We start from the raw sequence: 13,390 nt of genomic DNA, 5'->3' as shown, positions 1-13,390 counted from the left end.
AGGTCTGTTTCTCCAAATTTGGAGCAATGTCCATCTTCACAGCTTTCTTTTTTAGTCTATGCAAGGAGCTTTAAACTGTTATTTTCTTAAAACTGAACAAATCAGTTAAGATCGGTTGCTTTTTTTTTTCCTTTTTTTAGCAAATCAGCATCTTTGAATCCAGAAAACTAACTTTATGTGGATTCACTTCACTGCAAACAAGTGACATGATCTCTGCTGATCTTGTTTTAAGGAAAAAATAAAAGATTTAAAACTCAGTGCTAGACTCGGAGCTTTGTTCAGATGGATTTCTCCACAGTGAAGAAGATGATGCTGGGTCCGGGCCTCATAGAGACAGTATACGGGGATACCATGGCTAGATGGCGTAGGTGGAGCTCTCAGACTGCTGGCGGATGTAGCACTGAAAACTCTTGTCTCCGATCGGATGCTCCCTGCGGACACAAAGAGAAAGACGTAGTTTGGTGAGTGACGAGAAGAGTTTGAGGCCAAAAAAAAAAAAAAAAGCAAAAGTGTGGCTCAGAATAGCGGTTAAGGCGACAATAGAGCTGTGTAAAACATATTTAAATGCATTTAATGACAGGTATTAGTAGCCTTTATGACTGGGCCACCTGCTGGTACAAAGAGGAAGTTGCTGAAACACAGTATAAATGTACACCGATCAGGCATAACATTATGACCAATACCTTCCTGGTATTGTGCAGGTCTCCCTTGTGCATCCAAAACAGGAGGGAGGGGAGGGGCCTCTGTGGATCATCCCACAGACACTTGATCAGTTTGGGATCTAGTGAATTTGGATGCCAGGTCAACACCTTGTGCTGTTCTTCATGTTTTTTTTTAGCTTTTCCTAAACCATTTTGGTGCATCCTGCTGGGGATGGCAGCTGCTGCCATCAAGGAGTGTCATTGCTATGGGGTGGGGGTGCCTGGTCTGGTCTAGCTGGGTGCTACATGTCTAACATCCAATGAATGCCAGGTCCAAAAGTTTCCCAGCAGAACACTGAATTGTCGTAAGATGGTCAATGGTATTTTCTTCTCCTGTCAGTGGTTTTAATGTTGTGGCTGATCTGTGTATTTTATAACATAATTTGAACTACACATTAATAAAACAATACGTACTGGCTGCCTATCTTGGTCTTCTTGAACTTGTCCCGTTTGTACTTGGTGTGCTGCTGCTCTAACGTCTGCACAGCCGAGACGATCATCTTCAGAGTTTTATAAGTCTCCTGGGGGTCGTCGATGACGAAGCTGGAGTACTCTTCCTGTTCGGGCCCGTCGTACACAGACTTACTGCCACAGGCCTCTGTGGTGGAGGACAAGCAGTGGAGTGTTAAGCAGATTAAAAAGGAACTATGTGGATATAAACACACAGGAACACAAGAGTGGAAAACAGGCACTGTCCGAACCTTGCATCTTGATCAGTTTGGTCATATATGTGCTGAACAGGGAATAAATCCTCTCGGTCTCTCTGTCTCCATCTACGTCCAGCTGGATGTTTGCTGGGAGACCACTGGGAAAAAAAAACAGATGCACACGGGAAATGAGAGCGCGGAAACAAAGGAAAGGAATCTGATGCTGGAGATATTTTAACGCCTCTATGTACCCAGTGCAGGGCGTGCACCCAGTGGCCGTGTCTGCTGAGAGCTTGCAGCAGAGCCAGTGGCCGTTGAGGTAGGCTGAAGGATGGTAGGTGCTCAGGCGTTTGCGGTTGCATTGGCTGACTTTGGTCAGGATGTCGATCCAGTCGCGCGCCTCAACGCAGTTGTTGGCCTGGATGTAGAGCGCCCGCTCTGGCTGAATAACCTGGAACATCTGGAGGAGGGTAAAGTGGACAGCGGGTGAGGAGAAGACTCTCCAAGGGGGATCTTTGAAGCTCAAAATATCTGAGTCGACTCCTTACGTTTTTCATCTTGAAAGACTCCTCCTCCAGCCTCTCCACGGCGAGAATGTTCTCTATGGGAATGCTGCAAAGAGCTCCCTCACCTGGAGGGAACAGGAACGACATCAGACATGTCACTAACTAAGTACCTGTTAAGCATGCTGCTAGTTTAAGAATTAAATAATTCCCATAATACCCAGGGAGTTATTTGTTGACTACAACGCTCAGTTTTGTTATTGGTATTTTGGCAAATTCATTCATGTAACTGCTTGTCCTGTGAAGGGTCGCGAGGGGGCTGGAGCCTATCCCAGCTGTCATTGGGCAAGAGGCAGGGTACACCTTAAACAGGTCTCCAGTCTATCTCAGGGCTAACACAGAGAGACAGACAACCATTCACACTCACTCCTACGGCCAATTTGGAATCACCATTTAACCTAACCAGCATGTCTTTGGACGTTTGTGAATACCTACTTATTTCCAGTTTGTGACAAGAAATGCTGCAATATGTTTTAGAACTGCACTGCAGATTAAACTCAACACAAAGAGAGGAAAACTATATTTACAGCTTCATTTATATTCCAAACTCTTTCTGCAGTTTTTTTCACTATTATCTGAAATCGAATCTCGTCACTTTATTTTTTTTGCTTTGCAAGTGTAAGCATCTTTGTGCCCTGCATCGTGAGAAAACTGAACGGCACAAATGTGAGTGTGAACACACAACACAACCTGCAACAAATTGTGCGTACGTGAGGAATTCAGGAAAACGGCTGATGTACAAGTTTTGCCCCGAGCTCGTTTGGATGCATAAATGCAAACTTTCGACTTAATCTCCCACACATGTGTTGGGATGATGAGTGTGCAGTCTAAACGTGCACTCAGCAGATTTTCTCTCCCACCTTCTCCTCCTGCTGGATCCGACACCCAGCGCATACACACACAACACCGACTTAAACAGACGAGGAAATAACGCAAGAATATCCCCCCAGAGAAACCGCTGACCTCACCTTTGGTTCTGTGGTAGGTGAACTCGTGGTTGGTGAGGCGAAACCATCTCTTCTTGAAGTTCTTGATTCCAAACCGGTTTCTCCCTTGTGCTCTTTTTATCATGAATCTGAGGAGAAATGGGGAAAAGAAACTCAGATGAAAACTATCATGTTTTAAATATATCACGGTGCTTTCTTTCACTGAGTGCACCTCTTAATGTATAGGAGTATACATTTGATGCTTAACATAAAACTACTGGTAAGCTAGTCTACATTTATGCATCTGTGTACATGCTGGCAGTTATTTGAATTATATGTCGGTGTGCATGTTAAAAAAAAAATAAAAATCATAGCTTGATCAGTCTATGAGCTAAAAACAAGGAAGTCGGCCAATGTCACTGACTCAGGACCAGTCCAGACAGCTGTTGGCTTCGGTTTATTTCAGTGCATTGTGAAAATCAGCTTGCAGAGACTTGAAACTTGAGCGACCATCCCACTGACGACTGATTCATGCTCATATTTATCTCCACACACACAGGGAGTGTGTTAAAGGTCGCCCTATGAGGGAACAAGAAACAAATCCTGATCCTGATTAGTTGTCCTGCCGGCAGATGCTCAGATGGACATGCGTCACTATTTCAGTCCTAATAATAATCAATCCTTTCAGCCTTTTGCTTCCTTTTGATAAAATCCTCGGTTTGATTGTCTGACGGCATCCACTATTGCAGTGTTTTTTTTTTGTTTTTTTTTTGCGGTTTGCAACTTCCGTACCAATAAATAGATGAAGTCACCTAAAATGTCCTCAGGAAGTTTCTGATCTCTGCAAGCTAATTGAAATAAATGGAACCGACGGTTGTCTGTAACTGTAAAGCAGTCCATAAATAGTTTTCTTTGTGAAATATCTGAGCATTATTAAAGCATTATCTTATCTTATCTTAAGGCATTAATATGTGTCTTGACTGATCTCCTTGCAAGTGGCCTGGTCCCACCTCCTCAGCTGACGTCCTCTAAAATAATTTTACTTGTGGCTTTTAACTCAGTCAATAATAAGTCGAAACAAGAACTAAAAAATGAAATTATTGAAGAGGAGTGGTGTGTAATTACTAAAAAAATACACTGATATGTTGTGACGTGTGCAAAAATAGCCATGTGTACTCATCTATTTCCTCATTGTTTACCTTTATTATCCAAGATATTTGTTTAACTGCAATAAACAGTGCAGCTTTGTGTGATTCTCTACAATAACTAACATAAGAGATAAATAAATAAAAAAATAAATTAATGTGTGTGTCTTCAGTGACCAAGATATCAGACAACGTAGCTCATGTTGTTCCACAATTTGTATCATAGCCCCATAGTGGTTCTGAAATCAGCCGTAGCGACCTATTGTCAACAGCAGACGTTCGCACAATATTATTTTGCGTCCAGAACGGGCATGTACGCATGAGGAGATGCATTTTTATGCTAGGCGCAAACACAGATACTACTAAAGGTGAACACTTGCAATCTGATCACTCCGGACACATGTTAGTACCATGTTTGAACGGTTCTTATTTGTTGTTAAAACATGTAAAAAACAAAAAAACACCAGTATTGTCCTTTAACCTCCTGAGACCCGAGCTTTTGTTTTGGTATGCATTTTTAATTTCTCCAAGGTATTTGGGATTAGTAGGACCTAAGAAATATAAAAACTACGCATCATCTTTGAACAGGAAGTCGTTTTTAAAAAAAAATTAAAAAATGATGTCCTCATGTGTGGACACAGGGATTATTTCACTGTATATTACAAAAAAGTTACCAATGTGTAACAAAATGTAAAACTGTTTATTTTAATACCTGAACATGGCTGCGCAAAGACAGAATTGCAAACAATGAAGTCCCAACGTCCTCAAACAAGTACTTGCTAATTAGGGACGTGGTGGCTTGTTGCTATTGACAGAATTTCTGTGTCATGTCAAACTAGAAAAGCTAATAAGCATAAATAAACAAGTTTCAACTGTAAAATTTGATGAGGTTTTTTGTATTGTATTACCACTAGATGGCAGACAAAAGCATCTACTTATGAGGACAACAGGTTTAAACAAAGCAGAATGCAGAATAAACTGCCACAACTCTAAAACTTAATGTCCCCATATGAGGACGCAGGGTCTCAGGAGGTTAAGAGAGAGTAAACAGCAGGATGTCTTTGTTTACACTTTAAGGGCCAAAGGACACATGGAATAAGAAGTACCGGGGCTATAAACACTGGAAGTTACTACTGCTGGAATGTTTGAAATCTTTTTCTTCACTAAGGAGTGGAGGACATGCCGCTTGAATGCCTGGAGCTGTGCTGGAAGCTCTAATGTGTATGGTAGTGATGTGATCTAGACAAAAGGGTGTAAAGGGTCAGGATGTTGGGCAGATATGAGATCCCAGAAATGTTTGTACAGTAACCAACCCCTGCTGTCACTGTCACACCAAGCATGTCCGGCATGGCGAGGAACGAGAGGGTCCATCAGCACTAGTGACGCCTCCTAAGTAAGCAGCTTAACGGTTGACGCTTTACTTTATGCCATTACTGTCACTGTACAGGTCAGTCTGCAGCCTTTAAAAATGCAGACAGACTAAAATCCATCATACAGTGTCAAGGCAGGTCGGTGGACTGCCTTTATACAGACCAGATATAAAGTAAAGTGCAGCAGCATCTACAGCAGCGTATGATGTTGGTGGGAGAGAAGAGTAGCCGGCCTGGTTTTGGGGGGTGGGAGGGTCACAGTGCACACAAGAGGAGGGGAGGGTCACAAGGGCAAAGCCTTTATATAGAGAAGCTCTTACCTGCCCTTCGTGCCTTTTGAACCCTTCCCATCAACCCTCTTTATAGTGAGTTTTACACTCCTACGCCCGGTAGCAGAAACAAGAGAGGGTGGGGATTCTGATGAGAGAGGGCGCTGGCACAACTATTGTCAACAGGAAACTGTCTCCTCCTCTTTAACAGCCTCATTAGACAAAATATCTACCAAACAACAGCCCGTGTTGTTGCTCCGCTTCCTGCCTGAGATGAATCTTTACTGTGACTTTCCACTTTGGAAATGAATCAGACCATAAAAGGGGTCACGGGCGTAGTTTTACTGTAACTTAAAAAGGCTAGAATAACAGTTTTGGGAAAAACACTTTCTGACAGAGAGTTAAAGAGCGGACACACCAAACCGAGATTAAAGAACCGTCTCACGTCGCCTGCGACTGTGACCCGTAGCGACTGCCTGACGACGGCAAAGCGGCCGACGGTCGGCTCGGTGTGTCACGGCCCTCAGATGAGAAGATTAACAGCACTCTCACATTCTTCAACACCCGCTTTGATTTGCGTGAAATAAACATACTAGTATCTTTAAAGCTCACTACTTTACAATTTACACCGATCAGGCATAACATTATGACGAATGTTGTTAGTGGGGAGGCCTGTCGGTGGTCATAATGTTGTGGCTGATCAGTGTATGTATTATTAGTTTAATCTGCACAGACTTTTATACCTCCTGTAAAATGACACTGAGTTGTCAGCGTTTACTCATTTGTTTAAGCTCGTCTAAGGCATAATGTGTTTTATGATATTGAATTATTTTTCTATCCGTTTGCCTTTCCGCTTTAATTTTTATCTAAATGATTCGCATTAGTGTTCGTGTATTTGGGGCGAGATGGTGCACTTGCAGCCACTCGGAGCCAACAGTTTTGTCAGCACGTCGGCAGCTCGTTTCGCCGAGCGGGAGATATGGTCTGCGTCATGAAAGTTCTGGGGGCGCTCGTAATTTAACGGTTTAAACAATATCATGTGAATGCAGCATAAGCTAACCAGATGTACCCGTGGCTTCATATTTATCATCCACATGTGAGCGCTATCAGGCTGCTCATCTTTAACTCTCTGCCTGCTGAAGAAAATAAGCTGGAAAACAACTGAAGCTATTTGATTAGCAGTTAAAACAGCCTGTGATTCAATGTAGGAACTTCCAGGAGCTGTTTGATTTGGGGATTTCCTCTTCATGAATGTTATGGTGGCAATAAGGTAACAGTGTCTTACCCCTCTTTGAGCATGATTGGTGTTTCAATACTCTTCTGATCCCATTTCCCGGAGGTGGAGATCAGGTCCAGGAACTGTGGAGGTAAGCGAAAGATGAATATTCGATCGTGTTTCGACAAACATGGCAAAGAGTCAGGCTGCACATCCGGCGAAAAGAAACTGGACACTCACATTCTTCACAGCGTCCGCATACTTCTGCTCATTGAAGTAGTCGTAAAATGCAGCCATGTAAGTCTCTTTGAAATTGGCCTTGAAAGGAAAAGTATGTAAAGAAAGAGGGACAAGAGAGAAAAAAAGAGGTCAGCAAGTTGTGTTTGTTTATGACTAAAATTAAAATCAGGTCAAGTTAAGTCACAGATAAAAATATATAAATAAATGACTTGGGAGGACTCACAGATTTAGACTTGGCGAGACTTCCCAGGGTCTGGATCGTCTTGGAGATGAGGGTGAGGGTTCGTGAGGTGGCGGGATCCTGAGGACACAGAAATGAACAAAGGCTTGACATGATCCGGTTACTCCTCGCAGACAACTTTGTTCCTTCAGCCTTCAGAGGAAAAGGTGATTAAACTGCTGACTCCGCACGCCTTTTGTTTTAAAAGTCCGACTCACCGGATGATGCGGCCGCAGATGGAACAAGTTTGGGGAGAGGATGGCTGGGGCGAAGAAACGCAGGAAGATGAAGCTGCTCACCGCCGTGTATCGGACATCTTGGTCAACTAGAGGGCAGAAACGAGGATTCGTCACTAAACTTGCTTCCATCACATGTAATATGACACATATGGAGCTATTTTTCTCAATCATCTCGAACTTAAACATGCTGCAAGATTGGAAAACATTGGTGCCTCACATATTATTTAGATGATCATGCCAGATTAAGGAGCACGACGTCTTGAAATGGAGACATAGTCAACACGGGGCAACAACTGTCAACAGCAGTATGCTCGACAACAGCATCAGTTTCCCTACTTGTAGATTGGTTATTATTGAAGCTGAAGTGCCGCACCACCAAATCGAGAAACAGCTTTTCGGATGTCCAAGAACAGCCCTGCATCCCCGCTGCCCCCATCTCCAACATCTAAATGACTTAATGACTTAATGCACTTTAATACCTTCATGCACTTAAACTTAAGTTTTTTTACAGTTATTATTTTTACAGTTACTTCTTTTTAGCAAATCAATTTCATCTGTGCATATGTGAGTGTGAATTACCGTTCTATTCCTCCCAGCGCAATGACAATAAAGATTTATCCTATTCAGTTATGAAAGGAGCAATACGAAAGATTTTAACAGATTTTTCACAAAGTCTGAGATCTATAAACCCTCAGACAATCTAGACTGAACCTCTTGCACCGTGAGAAGTCTGGACCTGATTTCCTGGTGAAATCAGGGATTTATCTGCCCCGGGACTCCCGCGGTCTGGACCCGACATAAAACAGTACGCAGTCCGTCTGGAAAGCTTCAATGTGAAAATGTTTCTTTTCTAGTTTGCTCTTTTTATTTAGCAAGCTAAAAAGAGATACTGATTTGGTCATTTTTTTTGCTTATATGGCTGTAGCTGATTTTAATTTCCCTTTTTAATTACCAGATGTATGTTTTCTAAAATAAGTTGGCCATATGTCTGCTATAAACCTTATTTTTTGTTCCTTCTGCGACTGCAGTTCTCTGTCATGGTCAACAGGAGGCAGCGCGGCATAAGACACACACTCCATATGACATACTACATAACCTTAAGGAGTTTGTAAGACGGCTAAGTGGTTTCAGGTTTGACACGAACAGCAGAACACACACACACACACAAAAAGCCTTTCTGTGATCTTGAACGAAACAGAATAAATAACCGTCCTTGGACATCCTGTTCTTTTACTGTCTTTTATTTCCTCTTCCCTATTACCGGCTTCATTCCAACCACTTTCTAATTCATTCAGGAGGCGAGTTACCTTGGAAACGAGTGGCAGCCGACTCTCTGAGAGAGAAGAAGATATCGCACATGACGGTGGGACAGCGGACGCCGGAGGTTGTGATAACGTCAAAGATCCGGTCTACATAGTGACGGAGGTTTTCCTGGAGACGGAGGGACGGAGGTGGGGGCGGTCAGACAACAGTCAAACACAAACAAACAAACAACTCAAACTCTTCTTCTTCTTCTTCTTACCCTGTTTGTGTCCAAGTTCTCTGACTCTTTCAGCTTGACTGGGTCGATTTCACAAGGCTTGTGTTCCGCACAGATCTGGGGCAATTTACAACATTAAACATTAAAATATCTGTTTATAACCGAGACACCAACACGTTGGGAGAGGGGCAGGTGTGATACCTTACCTCGTCTATGATCGGTTTGAGTGTGACTTGCAGATAGTGCATGCCTGCCAGCTTCATGGTCTCATCAATGCACTTAGAAGTCAGCGAGTTTCCCCGGAAAATGGTGTTTGGGTCTCTGCAAATGAGGAAGTGTGTTTTTGAAGCACAGTTTCAAAACGAGTCATTTAATAGCCAGTTACATTACAGCGATTATTCACATAAAACCCAATGACCTTTAATAACAATGTCACTAAAACTGGGACCCAGGAATAGAGTTTGGTTGATTTAGTAATGAGAAACTCATTGCAAATCCCCCCAAAATAAGACATTTAGCTGCCTTTGGCTGGATAATTGCAGCATCAGTTGTCGCCGAGCTGTTTTCTGGTTTAAGGGATGAGTCACTCACTGTGTGCGGTTAACTTCAGCATGAGCGATGGCGCTGATGAAAGGCACTATTTTGCCATAATGAAGAAAGAGGCGAACGAGTGGGATGGCGGCTTCCTGCTTCTCCCTACACACCTCCCCCAGAATGTGAGCCGTGGACGCCGACACGGGCTGGACGCAGAGGAGTCAAACGGTTAATGATACGAGTCTGAAATATAAATATAGACAAGCAAAGGAGAGGACACGTACCTCTACTTTAGCAGAGGACAACAGCAGATCCCTGAGGGGACTGTAGTGCTCGGAGGGGAAAACGTGGTCCTCGGTGTAAACGATGTTCAGACGCAGAGAGCCGAGCTCCTCCACCTTCACGGACTTCCCTCCGTTTTCCCTGGGCTGCAGAAAGTACCTAAAAAAGACAAAATAGAGTAAAATAGTAATTTATTCATATGTGAGTCAGTTTTAATTTGTTTAAAACCAATATTTCAACATTTGCACGGATGTGATGTAGACGACTTTGGGATATACCACGACCCGGATGACTGGGAACCTCCACAGAAACATCAAACATCGGAGATTTTTTTTGCATTTTTTAGCTTTTTTAGCTTTTGGTTCACTGCTCCCATTGACCTCATTTCCTCTGATAAATCTAAAGAAAATAGCAAAGAGACACTACAGAAAACCAGCTGGTGAAGATGTAGAGCATTTAGCAGCTGGTGGAGACCAAAACGGAGCTAAAACAGAGAGAATACTGGAGTTATACTATAATATAGAAATATGAAGAAAGATTTATCTGTGTTCACTTTTCCGAACGCACAGGTCGACTTTCTAAGGTCTGTATACAACTTGTTGCCGTGTCCCTAAACTGTCTCATCTAGAATCTAGAGGACAACCGATTATTCCACTTTAAATTGGGCATTACAAATCACCCAGTCTTTATTCTCCTTCATATTTCCAACACCGAGCTCTTAGCATGTTTTTTTTTTTTCTTATTTCTCCAAAAGAAATATATAATCCTATAAAAAAAAATACTAAAAACAACAAGCCATGCCGGGTCAGAAGCGGCGAAAAAAACAAAAGAATTAATGCTCAGCAAAGTCTAATTTGGTTAAGATGAAAACTTTAAAGAATGCCTGTGTTGATATGATATGTCTTCGCCGTTGCCGCGGCAACCCGAATTCAAAGAAAAACATCAATGGCTAATAATAACTGAACCGAAGCGGCCCAGCTGCAGCAGCGGCACGGTGCAGCCCTCGTTCTGTGGAAAAAAAACATAAAACAGGCCCGGGTTTGAAACAAAGGGAGGGGGGGTGTTCCTCTCACCATGCGTCGTGGACTCCAGCCTGACCCAGGACCCGCAGAGGTACGCGCACGCCTCCCAGGAACTCATCCCCGAACTTCAAGTTGCTGGCGTTCCACAGATCCACCCTGAACGGGAATCACACGGCGCCGTTAAATAAAAGACAAAAGACGCTTTAAGGGAAGTTCGGCTCTGATGCCGACGACCGCCGACTCACCTCAGGGCCAGTTTGTCCACGTCCTCTTCTTCGACGTCAAACTGCCGCTTCGTGTAGCTCAACGGCCTCGTCACCTGGGAACAGAGAAAGAGTTGCGCCAAGTTTAGATCCAGAGGAAATGTGTGAGGATTTCATGTCTGAAGAAACAAGAGCTTGAATCCGTCAGCTACACTGCTCCAAGCAATTAAAGGAACACTTTTTAATCAGAGTATAGCATCAAGTCAGTTCTGGGATCTGGCCCTGCAGAGGTTGCACAGGTAGTCCAACGACTCCAAGATGGACCATCAGGTTTGCTGTGTCTCCCAGCACCGTCTCAGGAGCATGGCAGTTACTCTTGGAAAGCTGGACAGGGCCATAGATGGTCCCTGGTCCAGATCTGGGAGAAGATACCCCAGGACACCATCCGTCGTTTCATTAAGAGCATGCCCCGACTAGCCCGACGCATCCTTTCATTCTTAACACTCTACCCAGTCCATATCAGCATGACTTTTTTTTTGTGTCACACTGACATCTGATGTGTTTTCAAAGTGTTCTTTTTTATTTTTGAGCCGCGCATAATTGTCACATTATGTTGCTGAAAAACTGCAGATGTTTTGTTTCTAATCTCCGCTATCTGGCAGATCTGGGTCTAAATCTGGATCACGTACGTTCGGAGCAATAAGAAAATTCAATTTGAAGCAATAAAGTAAAAAAAAAAAAAAAAGGATAATCACATGACAGGAAGATGATAGATGGTCGTGTTTGCGTGATGATCCCTGCGTGTGTGTGTGTGTGACACAGAGGAGGGCTGCACAGTTGTGTTCATGTGGTGGCCAGGAACAAATAAGACCGTCTTGTCAGTTGGAAATCAATGGGCCGGATTGTTTGGTTTGTCTGAATCAATCATACTCTTGTCCTGCTGTCTGCTGGCGCTGCAGCGAGGAGGCCAGAGGGAGGAGCTCTGCAGCCAGCGAGGGGTTATCGAGGGCAGAGTGGAAGGGAGAGTGTTTGTGTCCAAAAAATATCCATACATACATACATATAGAGAAAAACACAGCTAGCATTTATGTGTTTCCATTTGGTGTTGTTACTTAGTTTTAGCTTTTAGCATTTTAAGTGTGAATTTAGTGGCAAATACAAGCAGTGTTCCCAGTTTTTTAATTTTTACCACCAGCTAATGTTGTTCCGCTATGTAGCTAGCTTGTTGATGCTAATTCGCACAAACACGTGCTAACGTTTACTGTATGAATGAGTGTATGAATTAAGTCTTTCAGTCAGCCTGACAAAATATCTGCAGCAGAACGTTGGTGTGGAGCTGCTCTGTTGGGAACTGATTATGCTCCAGGAAATATCTGCGGGGGCCAATCAAATCGTTCGGGGTGGGCTTTACGTTCATCTGAGGGCCACAGAGTTTAATTAGTTTACAACAAAATGGCCCTGACTGGTTGCAGGACAATCCAGTTGAGCCTAGAGATATTTTCTTTTCTGTGTATCAGCTGAAATGTGCCCCATAATAAAACTCAAATGGTGTGTTACCAGACTAAATATTCTGATAATAATTGAACCTGAATACACTGCAGCCTACAGTAATGATTGTCAGGAATGAACTCATTCAGCAGAACCTGATTCTGATCACAAGCTGGACCAGATTATGTCTAAATAAAGACTGAACTGATGGAGTTATGAACTTATGCTCCTTTTTCTGATAATTGAGAACACAGAAGTTGTAGTAATGCGATTTGGCTAATATGTCACATGAGTAGGCGTCTCCAGTTATTCGGCCTCGTCGGACTCCTGCTCAGAGTGACGTCGTCTGCTCACTGAACACCGCAAACATGAACTTCATGGAAAATGTCACCCACTTAAACAGGTGAAATATTAACAGTATATTAGTTGTAGGTGTTTCACAGTGGCTGCTGCATACACTCATATTTTAATTTAATTGTGTGCCTAAAGATTTGTGGTAGAACTTAAAGGGGAATTATCATTTTTTACAACCTGGACCTTATTTCTGGCATTAAATATGATCGTTTACTCACCCATATAATGTTGGTGTCATTTTTTGTCATTCATCAGATATTTACATCCGTGTATATCCATATAGTGGGAGTGATAGGGGCACCGAAACGCAGCCTCTAAATAACGCATTATCTGCCGCAAAACTCGTTCATTTCACCAATATTTTGTTATGACACACTAGTGCTATTCCCCGTTGAGTCCGGAGTTACCTGTTATCATCATCCGGGGTCTGTAGATTAACCTCTGACATCATCCAGCGCACCCGCGACGGTCGGCTTGTTTACCTGTAATTT

General features: G+C 43.0%; 1 protein-coding gene across 2 annotated transcripts in view; it reads right to left on the bottom strand.

The window, feature by feature from the left end:
• Positions 1-234: 234 nt before the first annotated feature.
• rasa3 (RAS p21 protein activator 3) overlaps positions 235-13,390 on the bottom strand; it is a 40,473-nt gene continuing 27,317 nt past the window's right edge. Inside the window, exons 8-24 of one of the 2 annotated variants that reach the window (XM_084540975.1) lie at positions 11,100-11,173; positions 10,906-11,010; positions 9,835-9,991; positions 9,608-9,756; positions 9,223-9,337; positions 9,059-9,133; positions 8,844-8,967; positions 7,516-7,622; positions 7,301-7,378; positions 7,078-7,155; positions 6,907-6,980; positions 2,880-2,986; positions 1,897-1,979; positions 1,600-1,808; positions 1,403-1,506; positions 1,116-1,299; positions 235-431 (exon numbers count right to left, since the gene is read on the bottom strand). In XM_084540975.1, the coding sequence (XP_084397101.1) occupies positions 356-431; positions 1,116-1,299; positions 1,403-1,506; positions 1,600-1,808; positions 1,897-1,979; positions 2,880-2,986; positions 6,907-6,980; positions 7,078-7,155; positions 7,301-7,378; positions 7,516-7,622; positions 8,844-8,967; positions 9,059-9,133; positions 9,223-9,337; positions 9,608-9,756; positions 9,835-9,991; positions 10,906-11,010; positions 11,100-11,173 (1,899 nt within the window). In that variant the 3' untranslated portion in view covers positions 235-355. Of the gene's footprint in view, positions 432-1,115; positions 1,300-1,402; positions 1,809-1,896; positions 1,980-2,879; positions 2,987-6,906; positions 6,981-7,077; positions 7,156-7,300; positions 7,379-7,515; positions 7,623-8,843; positions 8,968-9,058; positions 9,134-9,222; positions 9,338-9,607; positions 9,757-9,834; positions 9,992-10,905; positions 11,011-11,099; positions 11,174-13,390 lie in introns of both variants that reach the window. The other variant, XM_084540974.1, reaches the window with a different exon arrangement.

Source organism: Chelon labrosus (genome assembly GCF_963514085.1).
Source record: "Chelon labrosus genome assembly, chromosome: 3".
NCBI lineage: Eukaryota > Metazoa > Chordata > Actinopteri > Mugiliformes > Mugilidae > Chelon > Chelon labrosus.
This window is presented reverse-complemented; position numbering and strand designations above follow the sequence as displayed.